The sequence below is a fragment of the Calypte anna genome, chromosome 22 (genome assembly GCF_003957555.1).
Source record: "Calypte anna isolate BGI_N300 chromosome 22, bCalAnn1_v1.p, whole genome shotgun sequence".
NCBI lineage: Eukaryota > Metazoa > Chordata > Aves > Apodiformes > Trochilidae > Calypte > Calypte anna.
Genome location: NC_044267.1, coordinates 3,064,851 through 3,090,486, shown reverse-complemented (window position 1 = coordinate 3,090,486; position 25,636 = coordinate 3,064,851). Strand labels below are relative to the sequence as shown.

The 25,636-nt window shown below is 41.9% G+C and overlaps 2 protein-coding genes across 4 annotated transcripts in view; one reads left to right on the top strand and one right to left on the bottom strand.

Annotated features, from left to right (window-relative positions):
- Positions 1-517: 517 nt before the first annotated feature.
- On the top strand, positions 518-1,446 carry GNRH1 (gonadotropin releasing hormone 1). Its single transcript, XM_030463934.1, has 2 exons — positions 518-658; positions 1,300-1,446. Exons 1-2 carry the CDS (start codon positions 518-520, stop codon positions 1,444-1,446), a joined length of 288 nt encoding a protein of 95 aa, XP_030319794.1.
- A 5,943-nt stretch (positions 1,447-7,389) lies between these two features.
- Positions 7,390-25,636, bottom strand: part of DOCK5 (dedicator of cytokinesis 5) — a 73,470-nt gene continuing 55,223 nt past the window's right edge. For 2 of the 3 annotated variants that reach the window (XM_030464067.1, XM_030464069.1), the window contains 13 exons: positions 25,087-25,191; positions 23,635-23,776; positions 21,283-21,364; positions 21,001-21,085; positions 20,163-20,249; positions 19,368-19,544; positions 17,258-17,341; positions 16,762-16,899; positions 16,486-16,652; positions 15,653-15,830; positions 13,327-13,465; positions 11,791-11,906; positions 7,390-9,899 (listed from right to left, as the gene is read on the bottom strand). In XM_030464067.1, the coding sequence (XP_030319927.1) occupies positions 9,798-9,899; positions 11,791-11,906; positions 13,327-13,465; positions 15,653-15,830; positions 16,486-16,652; positions 16,762-16,899; positions 17,258-17,341; positions 19,368-19,544; positions 20,163-20,249; positions 21,001-21,085; positions 21,283-21,364; positions 23,635-23,776; positions 25,087-25,191 (1,602 nt within the window). In that variant the 3' untranslated portion in view covers positions 7,390-9,797. Of the gene's footprint in view, positions 9,900-10,336; positions 10,500-11,790; positions 11,907-13,326; positions 13,466-15,652; positions 15,831-16,485; positions 16,653-16,761; positions 16,900-17,257; positions 17,342-19,367; positions 19,545-20,162; positions 20,250-21,000; positions 21,086-21,282; positions 21,365-23,634; positions 23,777-25,086; positions 25,192-25,636 lie in introns of those variants that run through there. The other variant, XM_030464068.1, reaches the window with a different exon arrangement.

Below are 25,636 nucleotides of genomic sequence, written 5' to 3'. Positions count from 1 at the left end.
TGTCTATAAAAAGTGAGATACAAGTCCACTCACAGGACACTTCCAAACAGAGTGGAGTTGGAGTTACCCTGCAACTGCTCCCAGCAAGCAGGTAATGTGCTTGAACAAGATGCCAGATTCCCTTTTTTCTTATTCAGTGCTTACAGATGCTTGAATGAGAAGAATCTTGCCTTAGAAGCCACTGCAAAGAGCACTTTTGAAAGAGAAGGGGTATTAGAACAGGAACCAGGGAAACTGAACACAGCTGTCAAATATCAACAGGGACTTTCATGGAGGTCCAGGCATTCCTCAAACTCTGAAAGGGTGTTAAAAAAAAATAAATCTAATTTAGATCTTCAGCCAAATTTTTGAGATGTTAAATCTCTTTATAATGAGCTAATCCATACTTTGAGAGGCTCAAAATCCAGCACAAAGTCAGCTCAGAAATCCAGAAATTTAACACTTTCATAATTCGATGAGCTCAGAAAAGGAACTGTGATGTTATTATGGTCAGAAAGATGTTTTGTTCTCTCACAGGATGGAGATGTCCAGGAAGATCTTTGTCAGTGCCCTCCTGTTTGTCCTGTATGTGGAGATCTGCTCAGCTCAACACTGGTCCTATGGGCTGCAACCAGGAGGAAAGAGGAATGCTGAAAACCTGGTGGGGTCATATCAAGAGGTAGGTTTGAGATTGTAAAATAACCCTGCTGGATCCTTTATCTATAAAAGATGGAAGCAAAAGAGGTGACATAGGCTTTGATCTGTGTGTAGCTGTCTCTTCTACACCCCCATATTTATATATAAACATTTTTTAAAAAGTAGTAATTGGGAAGTAATTGGGTAGGATGACTTCCGACAGCCTTGTGTGAAGAGCAGCACTGTCTGCTGCAGACAGAGACCTGGGCAGCTTGCTGTAAGGAGAGATGAGAAGTTTTGCCTTCCAGGTTAAACCTAAATTCATCCTCTCCCTAAATTTCCAGCACTATTCTAATCTAGAACAGGGCTGTTCTATGACAAGGTTGATCCACTTGGCTGGGAGTGGGGCAATGGTAACCAAATAGATGGTAAGCAATGAAATGCCAAAGCAGATGAGGAAAGCTCTGTCCACCAGTGCTTTTCCCACTCTAATACCTCCCATGAAGCCCTCTGGGACAGCAATTGGAGCATCCTGATTTTAAGTTTGCTGGAAAACATGCCCAGCACTTGGGAAAGAGGTGAATTTAAATCGTGCAGTGGAACAGTTCTGAACCTGTAGCTAGGGTAGAGCTGCTTCAGCAGAAAACTCTCCTGTTCTGAAGGCTTTATCACTTCTCAATTTAGATTGCAAATGAAAGGGAAAAAGTGGGGGAAGTGCAGAAGAGTGAATGCCCAGGCTCACATCAGTATTCCAGGTTCAGTGATCTGAAGGAAGCTATGGTAAGTAACATGTTTGCTTCTTTTATCACTGTCAGAAAATTAGGGGACTAGTCCAGGCTGGGAAAGTACAAGGAGGGAAGAGAAAAAAGGTGGTGGAGCAGGAGGAAAAGGCATGTAAATTGAGTTCACACATGGCAATATTACCTGCATTATGCACCTCACAGTTACAGTGCTAGGGCAGGACCACACTGCTCTTGGTGCTCCTGTCATAGCAATGTCATTATTCACTAAATTAAAACCAAGATAAAGTCAAACACATTCTGCCTTAATACAAATCTATGCAGCATTCACAGATGCTTAACTTCAAAGGCTCACTTTGCCAGCTGAAGGATCAAGCCATATGGAAGCTGCTGCTCCCAAGGTCCCTAGGCTGGGAAATGTACTTTCCATTAGATGCTCTAATGCAGTGACAGCAGAGACTTCACATACAACCTGCCAGAGCAAGAATATTCCTGAGCAAAAATGTGCTCTTTAATTAATATAGCAACACCTTGATCAGGCCAGATGGTCACCACTTCCTGGGAAGATTTTCTGAGCTGTCTTAAAAGTTGAAACACTCAAATCTCCATTTTTGAAACCAAGACCAGAGGTTTCAGGTATGTTCCAGCCTTTCACTGAGGATCTTGGCCTGAGTAAAAGCTGATAAACTCACTAGCAGCAATGCAGGTTGGGCAGTCTGATTCACACTGGATTTTCATGCAGAAATTACCTTAACTCCTTTTTTGTTTAGGTTCTCTCTAATGACATTTGTTCTGAACATAAACTGGAATCCTTGGTCCATGACTCTGGCTTCCAAAACACTAAATGCAAAATGAAGAGCAACAGTAACTTAATATGTTTAGACTATTTTTTTTTTTACTGCAAGTGACTATATTAGGCAGGAAAAGACAGCAGAATAATTAAGATATTTGAAAGCTCCTGCCACTCCTATCTGATTTTTAGGCTTGTTCAGAAACTTCTGATAATCTTCCACAAAAGTGTAAAAAAGCCTCTGTATCAAACACTTAGTTTGCATGTCTTACTCCTGTGGCATAGTCTCAGCTATGTGGCCTCTTTATTTCTAGCTTCTTAATGGCACTGAAAACAAATTAAAAGTTGTTCCAAATGCAACTTTTCCAATGTAACACGTGTCTGGAGGAATACAAGGAATATAACTCCATGAAAGGGCAGGTGTCTGGAAATGGTCCACTCACAGGAAAACTTTTCAAATTATCTTCATCATTTTCTGGAAAAGCTGGTAGTGAGCACAAAGAAAAATAAACCTAGCTAAGATACAAAGGGGAAATATAGTGTATTCAGACAGCACATCCATCCAAAACACCTCAGGCCTTTAACTCAGAGGTAACAACAGAAGTCAATATTCAAGTAGGAGACCAGATCCAGCAGGATGGGACTTGGGAACGTGGTTTCCATTCAATCAATACTCAGATACCCAGAGAATGGTATCAGGGCAACAGCCACTCCACAATGACCCTGTCAACACACTTCCAAGCAGAGCTTTTTTGGCTCTGCTATCTTGGCCAACTGCTTAAGCTCCCAGAGACATTCTATACACTGAGGCTTTGTGCAAGTTCATGCTTCTTGCCCTAACCTGCTGTCCAAGTGTAGTGTTCAACAGCTGCTGGGTTGCACTCCATGGACTGCTGCAGTGGTGGACCCATTAACAGTTGGTCATGCACTTTGGGATGAAAAGAGCCATTTTAAGTGTCAGTTACATTATACTGTCTGGTCAGAGCCATGGGCAGGTGGCAGAGAGACCATGTCGGGTCAGATTTGTGTTGTTTTAATCCTCCTGCCAATGGACACCACAATATAAATATTTGAGCATCTGACCAGGCTTTAAAATGCCACCAAAGTTATTTCTTCTCTTTAAAAAAAAAGTTATGATGTGTTTTTACAGGAAAGGCTGATTGAAGGAGAAGCCAGACCAAAGCAGATTTAAACCGAAAGCCAAATGGACCCAGAAGAAAATGTCAAAGCTATGTTAAAATAAAATCAATTCCTCTTCAAATAGCCTTTGCTTAGATTGCATTATGTAAATAAAGACTCTGAAGCATCATTTAAAGAGAAAATAATTGTGTAAATTACTTGTGTGTGTGTGTAAAAGAGAACACATTCTAGTCCAGTGGTGGGGACCCAACAGCACAGGGTTTGCTTGTGCCCTGCAATGCAAAATGGGACAACAGCTTTTGTTTGACACCTCCAAACAATGCCTGGACAAAGGAGCTGTCTGATCCCACCAGTCTCTGGATACAACAGTAATGAAACTTTGTGAAAAATCAAGATTAAACTTACTCTTGGGGTGTCATTCTCCTGGCACTTCCGCAGTCCACATATGAAAAAGTTTTATGTGCTCTTTTTTTTTTCTACTGGTTCACTCGTAAAAACTACTTTTATTTTAAAAAGGTATTTACAAACTTTACATTAGTTAATACAGTTTAAAAAAACACAAGAAAATTGTACACCTTGCTTTACAGACTTAGTGAATCATGTGTTATTTACCCAGAGAAACGCAGACTCCCTTTCCAAAGCTTAGCTCCTACTCTTCCTTCAAAACCAGTTTAAAAGCTGTATTTTGTTGCTGATTCAATTGCAGAGGACTAAAAGAAAGAGAAGAACAAAAAGAAGGTATCTGCAGTCTGTGGAAGTGGGTTTTAGAACTAAACCCTCACATCCAGGATCTCAACACACTCACAAAACACACCACACAACATCCATATTACCCTAAACCCAAGACAAACACGTCCCAGGGTTTATCACATCAGTAAATCTTTATAATACCAACAATGAAAAGCTACATCAATTAATTCCATGCATATTGAGGCAGAATTTCAGAGCTGCTGAGGACCTTTTTTCTTTTGAAAAATAAACCAAAAACTGCATGTTGCATAATGGGTTCAAAGTATGCAGTCCTGGAAGGCCAGAGATTATAATTACAGCCTTAAAACAGAACAGTCAGAACAGCATAGAAAGATGATTTTCACCTTTTGTTAAGTTCCTCTCCTTTGTGTACCTTATTTGTCCCAAAGGGGCATTTTTAATGTCACTAGGAGCACTTTTGAAAAGCCCCTCTCCTGCCATGCAATCAATGAAATATCATTATTTGTTTAGTTTTCTTTGATGTAGTCCTAAGAAAAGCTCACCCTGGTCCACCAGATAGTTTGGTCTGCAACAGGAAAGATAAGACAGACAACTTTCTGATTAAAAGTAAAAAAACTGAATAAAGGTAGCAGTAATGGGTCAGGAATGTTTTCACTACTAAAAAAAAGAAAGATTACAGTTAAATTACAGACATCTTAAACTTATTATTTCCATTTACAATTATAAAAATAAATAAGGAGAGAAAATTCTGGGACTCTGAGCCATTACCACTACATTTCTAACTTACTGTTTATCTGTAGAACATAGACTGTGCTGCCCAGTGTGAAGGTTATGAGGTGGGGGCTCTCAACAACACTGCCATTACAGGATGGTATTTTCTGTCACTGCAGATCCCAGAGCTGCTCTCCCTGGAATCAGTGTCCTTTCCTAATCCAATAATCCACTGAAATGGAAAGCAGCCTGTTTCTCTCTTCCCCTGATGTGGATTAGAGCCTGTAACATTTTTAAAGGAATTTATCACAGCATGACAAATTTTAATTAAAGCTTCAGAAAACAAGTGTTGAGCAGATTTCTCTAAAGAAAAAAAAAATCCTTCAAGACTTGAAATTTAACATTAGCTTTGAACAGCATGGCTATGAAATGGGATTAGATTTTTTTGTCTTCTCTGCAGGCTGGATATTTGAGATTGGTTTTATTCAAAACTATGAACTGGGCAGAAACACTGCTGTTTGCTTGCATTTCTGCAGAGATGACATTATTCTGGACTATTCTCCCTTTCCCACTTCTAGCCCTCCAATTTAAAAGACTTTGGACAAAAGCATCTAATTAACATGGAAACATTATCCTCATTTTTGAAAACTACCCAGTGAGACCTTAAATTGTCTCTGAAAAGTAAACCTCAGGACTTGTGTCAGGAATACTTAAAAAAATCAGGGGTCTGGTGGGATTTCTCATAAGAGTTTGGGGCCTTGATTCCACTTAATTAAAATCAGTCAGGCCCCATGCTTATTCACACACTTAAATGCCCAGTTGCCTTTAAAAATCTGACACAAGACAATGCTTTTTTTCCTAAAACTGGCACAAAGCCCTGAATCATTTAGGCACAGAAACTCCATCCTGTACCTCTAAGCAATCTCTGCTGACTTGTATCAGCTAAGAATGAAACTTCACATGCCCCAGCCAGTAACACATTGCAGAAAACTCACCTCCTGTTTGGGAGTTACTTTGCCAAAAAGTAAGAGGGGAAGTGGGAAGAGTTCACAGGACTTCAAGCAGCCTCTAGAACAAAAATAATGCTAAGAAAGAAAAACCTTAGACCCCTTTCTGGCACTGAAAAGTTGCCCATGAAAAGGTTCAGAATATCTCAGGAAGAGAATCCTCCTCACTCTGTGCTCTTTAGGCATCAGCTGCTCCTTTTCTTCCAGTTAGGGGGATGTCTCAGCTACAAAACTCCAACAACAAAGGCAGCAAGAGAGTGAACAGGGACAGCAAACCAAGAGAAACTGCAAGGACCCTGCCAGGCAGGTAATGCCTACACTGCTTGGTAAGGAGCTTGCTCTTCAGGAAGAGCCAAAGAGCAAAATAGAAGTGAAAGAACTCTTCTGAAACTCTTTCTGAACAACTTCTGAAATGACACAAAGCACTGGAGCATCCAGTGGGTCAGAGCCACCCCCCTGCTCGTTCCCCTGAGTCCCTGGGCAGGATGCTGGCTCAGGTACTGGTTCCTAGGAGCAGAGCACAGGGCAGACAGGCAGCTGTACTTGGTCCTCATGCATCACCCAAGGAAGGAAAGGAGAGAGGATAATTAACCACTTCCATGCTAAGCACCCTGTTCATAAAGCTATAAATCTGAAAAAAGAGCAGTCAGAACCAAGCCTCCTCAGGCTGAAGAGAATGGTATAAAGGGTTATCAAAGATCAGCTGAGAAATTCTTCCCAAGGTCAGACTTCCTCCAGGGAGGATTTTTTCCATGGACTGGTTCCCTCCTCCAGGAAAAAAACCAAAAGCCAAACCAACTGCTGAATGCACATGGTTATTTTACGAGTTAAAATTACTATAGCAGATCAAAAAGGCAGGGAATTAAGACTCCAAAGTCACTTGGAAGCAATGTCCCCAAACCTGGTAGCTAGTTTGTTTCTCCATGCCAGACAAACCATCCCTCCAGGCTCCTTGCTTTGTGCTGACTCGCCAAAGGAGTGCAAAGCCAACCTGCACTGAAAGGGAAATGCACCTAAGAATGAGGCAAGAGGCAGATGCAGAGTGGGGAAAGGCACTGAATTAACAATAGGAGGTGTTAAAATACACTTTTCCACAATTCAGACCACATCCTGCTGTTCTGCCTAAAGCAAAGTTCTCACCAAAGACAAAAAGTTGAAGTGAAAAGTTTGAGGATCCTTTCGTTCGTGTGTGCAGCAGAAGGAAACAGCAACTGCAAGAGGAAGAAGTGGACAAAAAATGAAAGACAAGAAAACCCTGTGGTTTTCAAGTCAAGCAGTGTCTACATCCAAGACCACAATGTGAAGCTGACAAGTCTATAATGCACCAGAGAGAGGGGCTGAGCCATGGTCAGGTTCTCCAGAAAGGTTTCAAAGATTTCCCCTGAGAAGGCAACAACCCAGAAGGCAGCTGTGTGTGTGCTACAGCAACCAGGACTGCAGATGGATGTGATGTGACTGCAGTGCAACTTCCAAACTGTCTCCAGCCTCCTGCTTTGTGATGTGAATCCAGTATGACCTTTGGAGGAAAGCATCTGTTTCACAGAGCCATGAAGCAAATGCAGCTTCTGCAGGTTTCTTTAACTGCAGTCCCACTGAAGCCAAGGGAATGGAAAAGAACAAAAGAAAGGACTAGTTCAGTCTGAACATAAAAAAAACCCCAAAACTAACACCCTAAGGTTTCACTGGGTTTGGTTTTCCCTGAAAAAGCCTTTGCTGAAAAAAGTTTTCATTAGGTTTAATGTACTTCAACTTTTCAGTAAGTTAATGAAACCCATTGAAGTCATGGAAGCAGAAAAATGGTGCAAAATACCCCACCCCAACAGTATTTCTATTTCCTACTGAAGTAGAGAGAGGCAAGAGATCAGGTTAGGAAAGCAAAAGCAGAGGGAATTGTATCTGGCAAGGGGGGTTAAGGACAGCAGGAAAAATTTCTCTGGGTGTGTTAATGGTAAGAGGGAGACTGGGGAAAACGTGGGCTCACTTCTGAAGGAACTGGGAGAGCTGGTCACCCAAGATGAAGAGAAGGCTGAGCTACTCAGTGGCTACTTTGCCTCTGTCTTCACTGGAAGGACTCTGCTCACACTCTCTGTATTGCAGAAGCCAAAGGCAAGGACTGGGAAAAGGAAGATTCCTCCCACTGTAGCTGCAACTTTGTGGGGGGTATATAAAGCAAGTTTCAATTATGCAGCTTGAAAAGGACACAGTGAAGTTCTGCATTAGTGCTGGAATAGGCAATTTAGGAAAGTCTTACTCCATAGAGAAAAAAAAAATAGTTCCTGTAACTTTCTTTGGAGCCATCTAGGCTCCAAATTAAAAGAAGAGCAGAAGAGAGCAGGAATACACTGCAAGAGGATTTGGAACTGAATGATCTTCTGCTTAAGTGCTACAAAGTCCCTGCAAGAGAAGAGAAAGTGCCCAGCCCAGGAGAGCAGCCCTGCCAGGAGTCAGGGACCTGAGAAGAGCAAAATGGATCTGCCAGCTTTGGGGTATTCATCACAACTGGTCCTGACTTTTAGCAGGCAGCTCAGGCACAGAGGAATGCTGCTTCTAAGGCCCATCTGGTCCATAAATAACAATTATATTTGTGTTGAACTTCTGGTCACTGTGCAACTGTGAGGACAGGGGATTCTAACTGTGCAACAGGCTTTTTCTGCTTGGATCATGTGGATTTCAAAACATTAAAACCTAAGACCATGTCATTTTTTCTCTATTCAAATAGAAAGACTGAAGCTGACATCCAGACAGAGCAGGGAGTAAGTAACAAAAATAAAGATTATCAATTATCCCTTCTTCCAAAGGAAGAAAAACTGCAGAGAGCTGAAGTAACCCAAGCAACAAGGAACTGGGTGGTTACTTGTCAAGTCTTTCATATGCATCCCAGATCTAAATGGCTCCATAAAGTCTAGAGGGTGTTAAAAACATAGATCAAGGGAGGTTATAAAAAAAAAAAAGGTGCAAGTACTGCCACAAGTGGGTGCAGGAAAAAAAAAGAGCACAAGAATTATTTCTATGTGGGAATTTGCCCAGGCAAAGTAAAGGTTACAGTAAGGATCACACTTTGTTTCTGAGGTCAGGATGTAAAACCCATCCTCTCTTGAAGCTGCTGGTACCAGTACCATGCTGGTATCAATGCAGCTTCTGTTCTTCTCATATACTCACAGGAGAGAAGCAACAATTTACAACCTATTAAAAAGTGCAAAGATGAAATATTGCACCAAGTCCTAGATGCAAGCACAAACCAGGCAGGTGACATATTTCAGGGATGAGTATCAACTGCTCTGTAGTGTTAAAATCAGAATCAACAGTGAAATTAAGACAAAGTACTGGTGAACCTCAACTCCCCATTGGGAGTGAGCAAGTGCCACTACTTGAGCAGAGCTGGTGCAAGGCAGAATGTCTGCACTTCATCTTTCAGATGTACAAGACTAGGAGGAAAAAAAAAAAAAAGAAAGAAAAAGGACTTGTTATTCTGCTAACAATGCTCAGGTCTCTGCCTGCAATCAAGAACCTTAGGAGACTGCACATCATCCAGCAGCACCTGACATCTCAGGAGCTGACATTTCCCAGCTTTGGGATGGCTGTGATCTGTTCCACCCTGGGCAAACCAGGGCTTGAGTGTGCCATGGAGGCAGGAGGGGGGATTGGTGCAGAAGTACAACTGTAAGGCTGTAAGGAACTTCTGTGAAAATACTGCAGGACACACACCTCATACTGGTGTGGCTTACCTTGTGGCAAACAGCAGTGCAAATCATTACTATTAGGAGGTTTGCACAAGGAAAGAGCTGCTGAAATGGCATCAGTGAAAAAAACTTGGGACAGACAAGACTAAAGCAGACAAGAATTCCAGTGGGATGGTTTCCTGCTCTGTGCTTAGTGTCTCAGTACTGCAAAGGTAAACCAGAGTTGAGAATACAGTCACAAAACCAGTTCCTTTTGGTATTTCCCAAAGAAAACTCCGAGGGGAGTGAATGGAATGGCAGGTGAGCTCACAAGTCTTTAGGTTCAGAAAGGCCCAGCATGTCAGTAAAATAAAGCAGCCATTCCAGTCTAGGTGCTTGCTGTTCCATCAGCACGTGGGGATCCTCACTGCAATCCTTGCTCTGAAGAGACAACGCTGGATTTTCTGGTTTTTGGGGGTGGAGGGGGAGGTTTGGCTTCACGTCTGCTGGGTAATGGTGGAGCAACCTGAGAAGATTAAAACCCACAGAAAACCAAAGAATTACTGGCAAGTTAAAACATTTTGCTTTACCAAACAAGAAATCCAAAAGGTTCTCTAATGCCTGATGTTTCTTGCAGGACCAAATCATTGAATTCAGCCTTCAGTCCTACATGCAGCTGGTAACAAAGGTAAAAAAAGACAGATTCCCACAAGAGGGGAGAAGCAGGAAAGTTTCAGTTGCAAGAATATGCTTTATTTATTAATATGCTTTAGTTGGGGATATACTTCAGCTGCTTTTCACCTGCAGCCTGGCATGGAGTTCCTTTGTCCCACCTTTTGTTTATCAGTTAAATGGCAATAAACCCATTTCCCTCAGGGTTTCAAAATTCAACTATTTTCATCTTGCTGGCTTGACAAGTTGCACCAAGAAGGGCCCCAAAAGATATGAAATGCTTCCAAATCAGAATGGTACAACTAACTCCATAAAATGGCATCAAGGGAAGTTTGAAACAAGCCACAGCCTTGCAGCCCAGCACAGAGGCTTGGAGGACATTTCTTGTTCGTGCAGTAAATTGCACTTGTGGATTCTTTCCAGTTGGCTTTCTCTGCCTGTTTTAAGAGGCATCCTGGAAACAAAAAGTAATGTGACCAAGGTGCTTGTGTGGCTCATCACTTGCTTAGCCCAAAGGGGAATATTTCAGGAGTATTTTGACTGAAGGAGGAGAGAGTCAACTTCACAACAATGACAAAGGAACAAAACTCCTCAGAAAACACTTCCACAATCTCTCTTTACAACCCCTCAAATCCTTTTCATTTGGATGCCAGCCAAGGTCAATGTTGCAAGCCAGAACATGTTAGTAATTAGTTTTCTTACAAGACTCAAGGGAAGGAGGCTCCTTTATTAATCCTCTTGAACCAGGGACTCCCACACCATCCTGAAGCTGCCACATTTCCACCATTCATGCCACCTACAGCAGCTCTACTGCCCCTGTGCAGAGGCACAGCCAATTCTGACCAAATGAAGGGCAAAGCAGAAAACTTATTTATCCCCTGCTTCAAGGCTTTATGCCAGTATTATTCCTCTCTCTAGCAGAATTAAGTGATCAGCTGTTTTGTTGCCTTCCTGTGCTGTCAGAGGTAACGTATTAAGTGCAAACATTCTTTAAATTCTTTTTGGTCAAATTCCAGTTCATCTCACTAAGGTACTTTGTAAATCCTCTTTGCAAATTGGACTGGGGAAGACATCCATCCCTTTCACAGGTACAAAGGGATGCTTTCCTCTTGCTGTGCTTTGGTTCACAATTACAATCTCATACCAGAAGCACTTCCATTTCAGGGGTGAAATGCTGACCCAATGACCAGAGTATTTGCACATGAAGTCCTTACAAGCTGTTGGGTATTTCATAGTATAAAAGAAACATCAGTGATGCAGCACTGCAAGAAGTGGCAATTTGATATTCCTAGAAGGAAACCAAATTCATGAAATTGAGAGAAAGGTTGTGGCTAAGGCAGTGATACAATACAGGCTGTTTTAAGTGACAGATGGGACTTGAAAAACTAGATGCATGATTTTTTTCCCTTCCTTTTCAGGCCCAGAGTACTGTGTTACTTCACGTTGATCATGTTTTTAAAACTTTTCAATCATTGTGTTTGTTTTCAAGACATCTTCCCGCTCCCACACACAGTTTGTCAAACCAGGGACAACACAACTCCCATCTGAAAAAAAAAAACAAGAGGCCTGCACTGGACAGCCTTCTCTTGAAGCAAAAAGCTTCATGGGTTTGGGGAGTGAACTAGTAAAATTATTAGAAAAGTTTCAAGTAGCACCACCCTAGAAGCAGCTTGGAAAATTCCACTGGTGTCTCTTTCTCAAAAGCTGGTTTTTTTGAAGAAAAGTGTCAGCTCTCATTTCCTTACCTCCACAGAATTCCTTGGGTTGCTGTTCTCGTAGGGTTTGCTTTTGGGTGGAGGTGGGGGTGGGGTGCTCTGTAAACCAGCAGTTGCCAATCCATCAGCTTGCAATGATGGAAAACCTGGAATTAACAGCAATGAGAAGACATTCAAGTAGGTGGAAAAGGGAAGTGGGACTGATCATGTAGAAGTTTAAGGGAGACTAATTTAATATCTTCTGCTTTCCATCTGCTAACAGCTCTCTGCTTTAGCAGCTAAGCCTGAATGGATATGTCAGAGTCAGAGTTGTATCTCCCTGAAGTTCCAAATGCCCAGAAGAGTTTTAGCTTCATCAAATGGATCTAAGCTTATGTGAAAAATGCATGCTTGAGAGAATGGAAGATTGAATCCATTATCACATCTGCAATGTTCAGTGGGGTTTTCTTTCAGCCCGGGTCTCAACCTGAGAATTCACTTTGATTTTAACTCCAGTTGATGGAGTAGATAAGTACTCAAACTTCAGAAGAATTCCTGGGAAGCTGTCCTGCTCCTAATGGCAATTAAAACCACTTGCTAAAAGAGTGAGGGTTCACATTCCTCTCACAGATCTTTTTTCATATGATATTCCTGCATTTGTTTGTGTTTCTGGTTGTCTCCCCATCCTGTCCCCCACCCTGATATGGGTTTTTTTTGTTTGTTTTAATCATCTCACAAAAGTTTCAGGCCAGCTTAGTTCAATATCTACACTGACTTCTGAATTTATATCCACATAGGAGAAAGGACAGTCAGGTCCCATATGTGAACTTCTGTCCCTTTACAAAAAGGGCAGAAGAGTGAGCAATACAACAGAAGGAAGTTGTCATTGGTGACACTATAATTCTGTTTTTACCTTGGCCATTTTCATATTTTACTTCAGAATTACTACAAAGCTTACTGGTTAGGCAAGGAAGATAACTGCAAATTATTTAATTCTTAAAGATAATTTCCCTCTCCCAGGTGCAACATTTATTAGCTGAGTTTCCAAGCTGCAGAGCAACTTCTGCTAAAACTTTTTTGCCATGTGATGGGAGATATTGTTCAGTAATAAAAAAAGCCTTCAGGGCTTGCTCAGAAAATTTGTCCATAGAGCTGATCAGAAATACCAGTCTGGATTAATGCATTGAATTCACAGGAGATACTCCTTTAGTAGGGGCTGTAACTAGAGGATTACTCCTGCATTTACACATCTACCTTGATTACATCTCATGTGTGCCTTGAGGTTTAATATACCTTCCCACAAGTCAATAGAGGAGAAAACAAGAGAGAAAAACCATAAAAATGTCCTCTGGAATCCATCTGATATACTAATTTTAGCATGTGATACCCAAGTCACAAGTGGATTGCAGTGCCTTTGATAAGACTGCCAAATCCTGTTATCTGACAAAAAATGTCTACAAATATTAACACTCAGAACAGCTTTCTCTGAACTACTTCAGAGCAGTTCCTCCCCCTCTCCCTAGTAGTAATTCTTACTACTGCAAGTAGAGCCCTGAAGGATGGAGCAGTGACTCTACCAGAACTTACTTTGGGTTCTTGGGGTTTTGGGAGTGATGGGTGGTGGGCTGCAGGTTGTTGATTGCTGGAGTGAAGAACCCTGAAGCAAAGTCAGTCTGTTGTCTCCTAACTGAAGACTCTTTGGCCTTGGTGCTTTTCCTGACATGCCCTGGGTTGAAACAAAGAGGAAACAAAACCTTTAGGAGTCAGCAAGGTTGCTGCACATGGATCAGAACACCAGACCTGTAATAAAGGCATTAACTTATACTCTGTGCCCCCCAGACACCTTCAGTTTTCTGTGGGACTTCCCTGAGTGGGTAGGACTAGTAAACTGTTTTTAGTGACCTCAGTGTTATTAAGTAAGAAAGGAAGATGTCAGGCTGAAAAAATGCTGCATTTGAAAAAAAAAAAAGAAAGAAAAGATGAAATTCTGAATGCAAGTCAGGACTGCTGGTGTCCCCCAGCTCCTCTGGGCTGGGCAACAAGTCTACTTTGGGCTTTATAGCACTATTACATTTGGGAATTGGGAGATGTTGTTCCAGTTCCTTCCAATGTCATGAGTCCTCCAAGGCCATCTGAATGTGGTGCCAAGAGTGCACATGAATATTATGGCCCTTTAAAATCTTCCTTTACAGAGAAGGCTGCCACTTCCACATATCATAAACTCACTGGGCTCTTTGGTAGATCAATTCTCCATCATTAAGTAGTTAAGTATTTCCCACTGGGCAGAAGGGACCACACACTGGTGTAGAGTGGATATAAAACTTATCCAAACCAAAGCTGCTGGACATTCAGCAAGCCTTTGGTTCCCTCTGGCTTTCTAGCTCTCAAGGAGCTTAGCCAAGAGCTGCAGAAAATCAGTCTGTCCCATTCTTGTGCTGTGCTATGCAGCTTTGGAACAGAGCAGCTAAAAAAACAGCTTTATCTGTAGTCTGCAATGTTTTTCAGCATAAATATTACCCTTAACTGCTCACTGGCTTCAGTAAGGGGATCAGGCATGTAATTTGCCCTCAGAGATCTGGGGGAGAGGGGAGGGTGGGTTCTGGTTTGCATTTGTCTCTGCAGTGCCTGGGCAGATGTGCTTTGCTGTCCCAGTGAAGCCCTCACTACAAGGGGCTTTTTCTCCCAGATCCCTTCCCTCTGGTTTTACTTAATTCATGGGATCACTGACATCAGAGTTTGTGGGTTCACCCCGTTTAATTCAGCAGCAACTCTTCCAGAGGCAGAGGGGATCAGGTCTCCTGAACCACTGATATTTACAAGCCCAGGTTTTCCCCTGGAGTGGGAAGCTTGTCAGTGCTGAATGACAAGATTCTAGAACCACAGCTCCCCTTCTCATAAAAATTCTGCAGACTCCAACTGCTGGCAGCCCCACTCAGATTTGATGAGAATTCCTGAATATATAGCAGCAAAATCTGTTCCTGCCAGATTCAGCTGAGAGCTTGGGAGGGAAAGGGAAACAGAAGAACTCACATTTTCTCATTGTTTACACAGTCTGTGTTCAGTCAAATCAGTATCACTGAGCCACCAATTTACTTACTCAGATATCTAATTCTCCCATACTCTCTGACAGTGTTAGAGTCTTAGCATAAATCAGGATAATACTCCAAGGTTATACAACTCTATTTTGGGGCTGAAACTGAGCCATTTCTATTAGGTGATCATTCTGAATCCTACTATGCACCTGAATGCCAAGCAGTTTCCAATACATTCCTTGTTACAACACTCATGTGAGGGTGTAGATTTGTATTTATTTGTAGATTTGTATTTATTCCTCTTCTGCAAACAATATGCTCAAGGAATAAACACACTCCTGCCCTCACACAGGTCTGCAACAGAGTGCAGCCTGGAAAAAAAGAGTTTTTCAAAGCCCCAAGCTGGTGACCTAACTACCAGACCATATTTCTTCAACTCCCCAATCCATCAAACTGATCTTCACCTTGCAGGACATTTGATTTGTGCAGTGATGCTGACTGATAGCAGCTGAACATCTGGCTCACCAGCTGGATTTTTAAGTGGGCTAGCAGTATCTGCCTGTTCCAACCAAAACAGAACAATTCAACATGATGCTGAGTGCATCACGCAGCCCTCCACTCCCACAAGAAATGAGGACACTGCACCTAGAAACATCAATGCCTCATGCAAGCCAAAGTGCAGTTTGGTCTGTGACCCAAGTTTTCCAAATAAAAGAACAAGAATTACTCAGATGACCAAGGCTTTTGGTATTTGAACCCCTCCCACTGTTTAATGAAGTTCCCAATGACAAGCATAGCTGAAAGCAACAGAAATCCTAAAATCTCCTGCTGGGGATTTTATTATTGGCTCTTTTTTTTTTTTTTTTTTTTAATTTTTTTACCATTTTGGAAGTCAGTTCTGCTTCTGGCTCCTTCTCTACAATAACCTGAGACTTGCTAATACTCCATTCCTTCCGTTTCAGTTTGCTGATCCTGTTATCACCATCATCTTTCATGGGCAGTTCCTCAGCTCTGGAAGCTGTTGATACTCTTCTCTCCAAGAGAGGCTCCAGAATAGATCTGTGGTCCCCACCAAGAGTGAAAAAACATGAAGCATTAGTCACTCAGATGTTTAAAGCAGTCTGTTAAAAAGCTATGGCCTCTTTTTTGGCATTAAGAGATTATTGTGAACAATTGAGTTATAACCATAGAATATTACCCTGGCAATTGTAAATTTTATGCCTGATGTGCAAGGTGAAGTGTGGAGAGGGAGCCAGATCAGCCAAGTCTGCTGTGTGATCTTAAGCAAGTCACCCAGACTCTGCTTCTCACAGATGCAAACGAGGTGTGCAGAGAAATGGCACCACAAAATGTTTCCATCTCTGACATTTCCTTTTAATGCCATGGATACAGCTCCTACCTTGAAGTATCTTACACCTCTGTTTTCCAGCATTCCTGGGAAACAGAAATAGTGTGCATCTGAACCACACTGCCTCCAGCACTCCTTGGTATCATGCAGTTAACTGGGACTCCAAGGCAGTCATGGGCTCAAATCCCAGAGCTATCCCTACCTGTGCTTCCAACTCCCTATCTGTAGAAAGGAAAACCAACATTTGCCTTCATTTAGCTTTGCAGGCAGAGGTATTGCTATTGTGCAATGGAACAAATCTTCATTTTAAGAGGAATTAATTCTGGCAAATGGATATCCCCACTCCTGTAAAGGCTGATTACTAACCCGTCAGAACCTGGTCTGGAGGAAGTGCTGTCAGATGAAGTGGAAGAGGTAGAGACCACAGAAGATGCCACAGATGTCACAGAGAGCCTTCTCAGTGTGGAAGACATGATGTAGGGCAGCACAACAGAGCCTGACCTGCTCTGTTTCCTTTCAGTGAGGGAGGGAGGCTGCAGACAAACAAGCTTGTGAGGAATCACCTAAGACTGACTCACAAGTGGGGCAGGGGAAAGTTGTGTTTCTTTAAGGCAAAACACTGAACAACCAGGTAATGCTTACCAGAGTTATCACACCATACTGCTTCTCCACCTTCTTCTTCAGCTCTTTGAAACAGGCTGTCAGTCTGTCATGCAGAGGCTTCAGCTGCTCTGTCAGCTTCTCACCATGGATCCTAATCCCTTCTGCCAACAAAGGCATCTGAAAGGGGGAACCAAATTAAGCTACAAAAGGACAAATCAGCTCTCATGTTCCAGGAAGAAATTTTCTATGCACGTTACACAGCTGAGATACAATCACAGGACTTAAATCAACATGTCCTGAGTTTGCAGAGGCAAAAAAAGCAATCATACAATAAGGAAGCTCTGCTAATGACTCGTAACTTGTGACTCTGTATTAACTGAACTGTTTGTTTGAGCTCCATGTATCCAAGAAACATGAGCACTTTCCCCATCAATACCCATGGTTCCCTTTTCCCTGCATTCCTCTTCAAAACAATGATGCTGGAAAAATATTTGCACTCACAGACAGAGCTTCTACTTCTTTCTGAATACAATACCTGTAGAGCTATCAGTTGCTTGAGCAGTTCTATTTTATCTTGATCCTCAGGATGTTCCTGAAGATATTTCTCTGTGAAAAAGGCCTGAAAGCAAAGTGAGGAGATGATATAGACACTACATTGCTTTCACAGTTAACTCTGAATGAAAGGTCCCTGTCCTTCAAAAACAATTCATTGCTATTATTCCTTCATATTAAAAATGTTGCTATCACCCTGACACAAAGATGAGGGAGAAAGAGCCATGGTTATTTATTGAGACTTGGGAACAAGAGACTTTCTTTTTGGTTTAAAAAATGACTGTTTTTTCAGTGAAACCTTGATACATAATTACCTTATCAAAAGGGATTTCTTCAGTTCCAATCCCCCTCTGCTAAACCAGCTTTGATTTCCATAACCCAAGTTACATTACTTATCACTCAAATTCAAGAAGCAGATCCAGTCTTTTGACTTCTCACTTCAAAAACCCTCTTTCCTTTTTAGCATTCAGTGACCTACAGCACAGGGTGACAGGCCAGCAGCCTTAGGTGCAGAAAGGTGCACAGGGCACCTCCTGCCTGCAGTTTCCTTAAGCTCTCTGATTTAAGCCCTTAGGAACAACATTTTCACATGGGGCTTGTTAGGAAGATTCAGTAGAAATAAAGACTGTGTTCAGAGCTGGACTCACAAAGCACCTTTAGTCTGAATTTCTTATGTGTTTACATTTAATCAGCAGAATCTGGTACTGGTTTAAAGTTGAACACACACAAGTACACTTTCCTGGACTGAAGCCTTCAAATTGTGCCAACTCACATTATGTGCTCCAGTGTATTGCACTGAAATGTATCACAGTTCCTGGGCAGAAGAATTTAATTTTTTCTTTTTCCGAGATAAAAATCCCTCATAATTTTTCATTTGTTTTTAAAACACATCTCTGATCTATTTCAGCCTCCACATGTATTTCTTAGTTCTGTGTTCCATTAACAGGACTGTATGTACAAGTGTTTATAAGCCTAGTGGCATGACTCTGAAGAAGGCTGATGTCAAGAGGAGGTTAGCCTGTGAAAGGACTGCTGGGTAGGTCCCAGCAGAATTTTCTTGAAAGTGTTTAATTATTGCAAGAAAAAAGTCCATGTTAAAACCACAGACTTTGGCTTTTGGCTACAATGAAACAATTAAAACCCAAGATTTCAGCCGCCCACAAAAGCCAAATGTTCTGTACTGATCTTCAGTTGAAATAGGAAAATATGAACAAGAAAGGAGTACTTCCAGATGTGGTTACAGATACTTTGTGTTTACTGGTTTTAACTGCTTTCCCACTTTTGTAATTCTAAACTTTATGTCAACCTTAATTCATAAAATGGGAGGATTTAGGGCCAAATTCAGCCCTGGCAAAGTGTGTCACTCCTTGGAATCAGCAGTTAGACCCCAGATAAATCAGACCCTCTCCCATGCAACTTTTGTACTTCAGAACATGAGACTGGAACACATCTGAGAAGAATTAAATGTGTTTTAACACCATCTATTCAGTTTATGGAAAGAGGCAATGTATTTTGTACTGGGAACACCATTATTGGATACTGGGACTAAACAGCTTAAGTTAAACATCACAAAAAAGGAAAAATTTACACTGTTCAGCTGAAGTTAACTGAATAAAGTGGACAGGACACACTGCTGTTTCCTTGAAATATATGATCTTTGCTGCAAGCAAAGACAGAAATCCTCATTTGCCATCCCATGGTAATGTAATGGAGAAGGCTCTTCAGCTTTCCTTTTTAATTGCACTGATAATTGGGCTGACCAAGCACCTCAATGCCCCCAAGAGGTAGGATCCCATTACTATCACCCATTTGTGGGGCCTCAGTAGAGCTGGATCCTTCACCTCTGTGGCAATGCACAGCACTGAAACTAAACACTAATGATGTGGGGGGTTTCCACCTTGCAGTTTGGTGGAAAACTCTCATCTTCTGTTCTTTTCCCCTCCTCTTAGCATTCTAAACACACAGATCCAGCTACAGAATGCACTGTGTCTGAGAAACTCCTGAAAACTTGGGCCTCCCAATTTCAATCCCCACCCTCGACATCGCAGAGGTCAACAGACTGAGCTCCAGATAAATGTAAAAAAAACCCAAACCTTTTCATAGTTGGTGTATCCCCCCATGACTGCTGGGTCCACAATCCCATTCAGGAGCATAGAGAGAGGGTGCACAGGGAGACTCCTGTCCCAGATGTGCTGTTGGACAATGTTGCTGATTTTCTCATTGGTTAGCTCCATCGTTTCTATGGCGTTCTCCAAGGGGCTGATCTCTTCCTGATGGGAAGAAGAGACAGAATAAACCTTTATACTGGCACAGGTTGGCCAGAGAGGTGGTGGAAACCCCGTGCCTGGAGGTTTTTAAGGCATGGGACAGGGCTCTGAGCAATCTGATCTGCTGGGAGGTGTCCCTGCCCATGGCACAGGGGTTGGAACTGAATGATCTTAAAGGTCCCTTCCAATCCTGAAAATTCTGTGGTTCTATGATTCATCTGCCTCTTCTCAGGAAGTTAAGTAACTATTTCTGTATGAATGGCAGCCCAATAGTTTCCAGCAGAGATTCTGCCCCCCCTTGTACTAACTATCTTGCCATTAAGAGATAAATGCAAGAATAATCTTACACCTTAACCTGAAGGAACAACGATTTAGGATATGACTGCTGACCATGGAGAATGTTACAAAAGTAATCAATCTCCCAAACATTATACACAGGCTGCCTCTGGTAGAGGTATCTGCAGAACAGCATAAAAAAACCCACACAAAGACAAGCTTTTGCTTTTATCTGAAGCAGAAATTATTGGTGTGCCACATCCAACAGTGGAAGGACTTTCAGTCCTGACTGTTGCAAGGTTCAAGATGAGAGGGGATGAGATCCAGCCCGTGTGCAGTACTCACTGTTGTAATCTGTTTGACTTCAAACCACTTGAGGATGCCTGGGAACGAGTATGCTGTTGTGTAGGTTGTCCTTTCTATCCACATATTCTAGTTAGAGAAGGAAAAAAGACCAAGATGTAAGGAAAACATTGGTCTTGCAATTCAATTCAATTCTCTTCTGTAGTGCATGGGACCCAACTTCCAGTACTTGCTGGCAGGATTTCCACAACAACTTTCACCTTCACTAACTGGGATGGGAAACAGTGTTTTTGGCAGCCACCAAAATGGTATTTTATACTATTTAAATGCTGTCAGCATGAGCAGCAGTGGGCTGTTATCCTCCATGTGGATCACTAGAAGCAGGAGTGTGGTTCTGGCACAATCAGCAGTGCACAGGAGCAGCAGTAAGGAAACCTGCTAGCACACTACACCCAAGAATCACTCTCCATTTCAAATCCTAAAAAAGCTGGCCTGAAGTTGAACTGATCCTTCATGGTTAGAGGCTGACCTCCCTAAAAGCATCTGCATCATCCACAATCTGTACCAGACACACAGCTGCACTCCATAGGAAGCTGTGTGTGACAGCACAATATTTATGGACCCCAAAGAAAGGATTCTGAGCATTACAACTTCACCTGTGGAGCCCCTGACACCATCACACTGGCTGTATGTAAAGATTGAAATGCAAAGTACAACCCTTTGCTTCTCCTCCATTTTAATAGAGCTCCATTGCAACAGGTGGAGGGGAAAAAACCTGTGACACAGATGTTCAAAATGCCACCAGCAAAATAAATAAATGCACAGAACTGTTTTCTCATAGCACAGACACCCAAGATGGCATCAAAAGCAAAAGACTCACAGCAAACTCATTGTCTGGATCTTTTTCTCCTTTCCTGACTGGTCGGGAGTGTGTGAACTGCTGCACCTCGTTTGCTCTGTAGTAGCTACAAAGAAGCAGAGTAAGTGGTGAGTTTTCTCATCTCCCCTCTTCCTTAAGAAATATTCTCCTGTTTCCTCTCAAAACCAAGTTTAAACTAGACTGTGAAACAAATTTACACAAGACACCAAGGCACTCCAGCTTGTGTGAGGCTGGTTGAGAAAAATATAGAGGAAATGGTGATGGAAAAGGAAAAGAAATTACTTCAAGATCTGTTCAGGAACAGGTTTATCCTTGTAATTAGGTGGCAGGTTCATCACAGGCTTCACAATAAAGCATTGCACATCTGAGCAGCTACAGTTAAGGATGAAAAACCATGAATCCTTTTGGGAACACAGGAGAGGGAGAGAAATAGTCTTCCAGTTTCCATCAAATGTCAGACTTCTCAACAATCCCCTGTGCTCTTGTCATGTTTGAAGAAAAAAACTTAAGAGTTCATTAGCAATCACAGGCATTATATTACTTCTTGTTGTCTCTATGCTTATCATGAACTAACAACCCCAAAAGAGAAGGGCTGTAAGAATACTTCCAACAGTTCTAATTCCCTGGTGAGATGCTTGGGAAGCCTGCATGCTGCTGATTTCCAGTTTGGGGACAGGAAAACAAGATTCTGCACCATTCTGTAGCTGATGAACCTGTCTCTTTGCTCTCCCCACCCAGCCCACAGTTATTTATCAGATTCTTCCAGTGCAGTGAAGCTACCCCTCCCCTCCTGGTTTTTTAAACCAATAAAGCCAAGTGAAAAAAGCAGAATGGCTTTAATCAGTTCAGTATCAACTTCAGCTCTTGCACCTGTGAACCACAATAGCAATTTCAAAAGCAGCAGCATCCCCAAGCACAAGATCTTACAATGTTGTTCCTCCAGAGCTCTGTAAATCACCTGCCAACTGCACTCTGAAGTGGCCCCATTGTACTGCTGGGCAGGGGAGCCCCACACATCCTTCACTCCACTGAGGAGAGCTTGAAGTAGGATTTGGAAATCAAGGCAAGGTCATTCTGCTTGTGTTGAAGAGCCAGCTGGATACCAGCCAGCTCTGAACCCCAAACCACATTAGATCAAGCACTGAGCCCAAGCTAATATATTCTGCCTCTCTGGAGAGCTTATTAACTTGGGCATCATGCCATGCTCAGCTTGCTGTACAGCTCCAGAACTGGGGGAAGAGCAGCCTGTTAACCGGGTGGGCATTCCCCCAGCCTCTACAGCTCACTCACTATCTCCAGTACACTGCTGTGAAACAACCAGAGGAAGAACAAGGCATTTTATGATAAAAAAGTGAGGAAACGGATTCTAAGCAAAAGTAAAAAAAAAAAAAAAAAAAAAAAAAAAAAAGAAGCTGAGACAAAGGAAGTTAAGAAAACATGAAATTAAAACAAACTACAGAACCATCAACTCCTGCCTAACACAACAGTGATCTGGGCACTCAAACTCCTCATCTTTTCAGAAGGTGTTTGTAAGAGTCTGAGAAGAACCTGTACCAAGTCCAAGCTATGCAGCTGCTCCCCTTCTAATGGGGCTATGCCAAAGACCCGGAACCAAACACCCCCAAACTTTTGGAACAGTTCAGATCTGGATCCAAATTTTGCAGCTCAGGTTCATCTTGAGCCAAAAACATTAGAACAAACACAAACAGATGCAAAGGAAGTAGCTGAAACAAAGCAGCAATAGAAGAGACATTTTTTGATACCAAGTTTGTTCTTGAATGGATTTTAATTTCCTATGTGGATTTAGTGCTTGGCAGGATTATTGCAAGAGAAGCATCTGGTATCACTGCTTGAGTTCTGCCATTGAACATGGACTTTTAAGGCCAAAATGGACCATCAGATTCTCTACTCTGGCCTATACAACACTGGCCTCTATAGCACAGGCCAGAAGCCCAATAACTTGTTTTTTACTGGTGTGCAGCTTGCAGGAGCACATCTGCTATTGACTGGAAGTCCCAAACAAGAACATGAAGCATCTTTACTTGGTTGCATTTGGTCATGTCACAGTTAAGAGAAACAGAATCTTTCTGGGTCACAGTCTGGCATTCCATCAGCATGAAATAAAAACAAAAAAAAGAAGGGCTGAACACCCCCAACTTTTATCAACATAATCACTTCACAGTTCTTACAAAGTGACTTCTAGAGAAAAAAAAAGCCAAGCAGCCACTTCATAAATGCTAGTTAACTGCAAGCAAGAAGAAAGCATCCTTCTTTCTGTCTCATTTTCACTGTCTGGAATTACTCTTGGACCTAGAAATACTAAAAACTGGATCACATACATTCTACAGCAGTCAGCCCCACCTGCTTAAGAAGTCACAAGAAAACCTGACCTGTAATCTGTTTTGGTTTCATCCTAAAAGTGACTTGTTTAACTCTAGCAACATCAAGCTGTCTCTCTTTTTCAATATGCTTAAATTCACTGTTGCAGTTCTGAATAATCTCATTTCTAGGCCTTCCTTAAGAGTTTCCCTGGAGCAATAAGTTCCTTGCTTGTTAGTGCTGTTCACCAATTCTGTTATTCTAGTAAAAAGGTAAATCTTGGATGTGCTAGAATGTATTAGAACCAAAAGATACACTGTTTGGGAGAAGACTTGATCTCTTCTCCTGGAGGAGCAGTGCTGGTCATCTTCTCTGCACTAGGAAATTGGGTCAAGAGCTTCAGGTTGAAGTCCTCCCTTCGTTCATACTCTTTGCCACGATAGATGAAAATTTTATTCTGTGGGCAGCAGAAGGAAAAGGGAATTAACACTAAGCAAAGCACTGAGAAAAAGCTTTCCAAACACACAGAGAGTAGTCTCAGAGATGTAGTTTCTATGAAGAGTCGGCTCCTAGCTCAGCAGACAGCAAGAACATGTGAGAGAAGAGACACAGGTGGCAGAAACAACACAGAAACAACTCTCAGAGGCAAGGCCCTGCAACAGCATCCATGGATTTGTCTTGTGGAACTTCCCTGTTCCACACACACGTGGTACTAATGTGTGCCTGCTTTCTACAACTCTAAGAACTCAGCCATTCCACACATGAAAACTCAGTCAGGGTGCTGATTTTAAGTAAAAGAACATCTGTCTCTAAAAGTTCTTTAATACAGGGAACTTCACACTCCTTGCTAGATCACTTCTGGTACGAGTTAACTGAAGGATCTCTATGCACAAAGTCAAGAATTTTACCTCCCTTCCATCCCTGGAATTAACACTAACTCTTAAGAGAACACCTAACTAGGGTAGTTGTGCACTACAAACAGAACAGACCACCATGGCCAATTATCATCCCAAACTGGCAAGCAAGCAGTGGTGGTTTCTGTAAGGGATGGCTTCAAGAACATGACCTGGAGGTGAAAGCCTTCCATGCCATTCAGTCCTAAATTACCATTTTCCTTTTTTATTAAGCTTGGCTTCCATTTAAGGACAGCAACTTCAATTAACTCCAGTCCGAAAACCTAAATGTTCCTTAATTTTAAATAATAGTTGGGAATATTTTCTAGTACCCTGCCCCTCTGACTCACTTTGGCTAGATTCTTGTTCTATTGCTAGCACAGATCCAGCGATGTTTAGGAGCAATCTCAAACAGGAAGCATTTTGCATTTTAATTCTTCTGCGTGGGACAGACTCTCCCTAATGTGCTTGAGCACTGAAATGATCCATGTCCTGAATATTAGGTTGATTCAGGCTGAAAAGCAATGGAATAAATTCTTTACAAGCTAAACATTTTCTAAAGGAAACAGTTCTATTTCTGAGGAACTGTCCAGGGCACAAAAACTAAAGGTAGATTCTGTTTAAGTCCATGTAAGAACATAAAAATTATCCATCAAACCTTATTACAACATAATAACTCTCAAAGCTAAAACACAAAGAAATCTGGTCTCTCACTTGTCTCTTTTTATATGCTGAAATCCTTAAGGGATTTAGATCTGCCAGTGTCACTCAAAAGACAAGAGGTTTGGCATCTGAATTTTCTTGCAAACTCTGCAGAAGTTGTGATTTTTAGGGTTCCCACCACTCTAGAACTTGAGCGTTGAAGAGTTCTTACCCGGAGGAAAGAAGGGAAACCCTGACCATAGTATCCAACAGCAAAGTATTCTGGTTGGGGTCTCATTGCCTTCATAATATTCTCATAAAAAGTAGCTCGTTTTTTCTGAAAAAGAAAAGGTCAGCAGCATTTTCACTTTGGAGTATTCAAGGGCTCTGCCAGATTACAGCTCACATGCCCAGTGCCAATTCCTGATCTATTAGTTCTCCTCTAAGGATTCTTTTTACAACTGTTTCTTTGATACAGCATCTCATACTTATCCATTTACTTGGTTCAATATTTGGTTTGTCTGGGCCAGAATCAACTTCATTTCCTGGTCTGGAGGCAGGAGAACAATGCCATGTTTTTTAGGATTCCAGGAGGACATTTGAAATCCTTAACTACTGCAACACAAATTAAAAATAAATATGTTCTGAAACTGAGCGGACACAAATGGTGACAAATGTCAGAGAATTGGCAGAAATAAAACTGGGCAGATGATTCTTGTATGAAAACATAAAGACCATCTGGCTACATCTTGAGCCACTAAAAAAAAAAAAAAAATTCAGAA

What these genes read in the sequence shown, in the direction of transcription:
- GNRH1 (XM_030463934.1), top strand. Translation starts at nt 518, where the DNA reads ATGGAGATGTCCAGGAAGATCTTTGTCAGTGCCCTCCTGTTTGTCCTG. An exon ending in TGGTGGGGTCATATCAAGAG is followed by an intron (nt 659 to 1,299) that starts GTAGGTTTGAGA and finishes TTCTCAATTTAG; the next exon opens with ATTGCAAATGAAAGGGAAAA.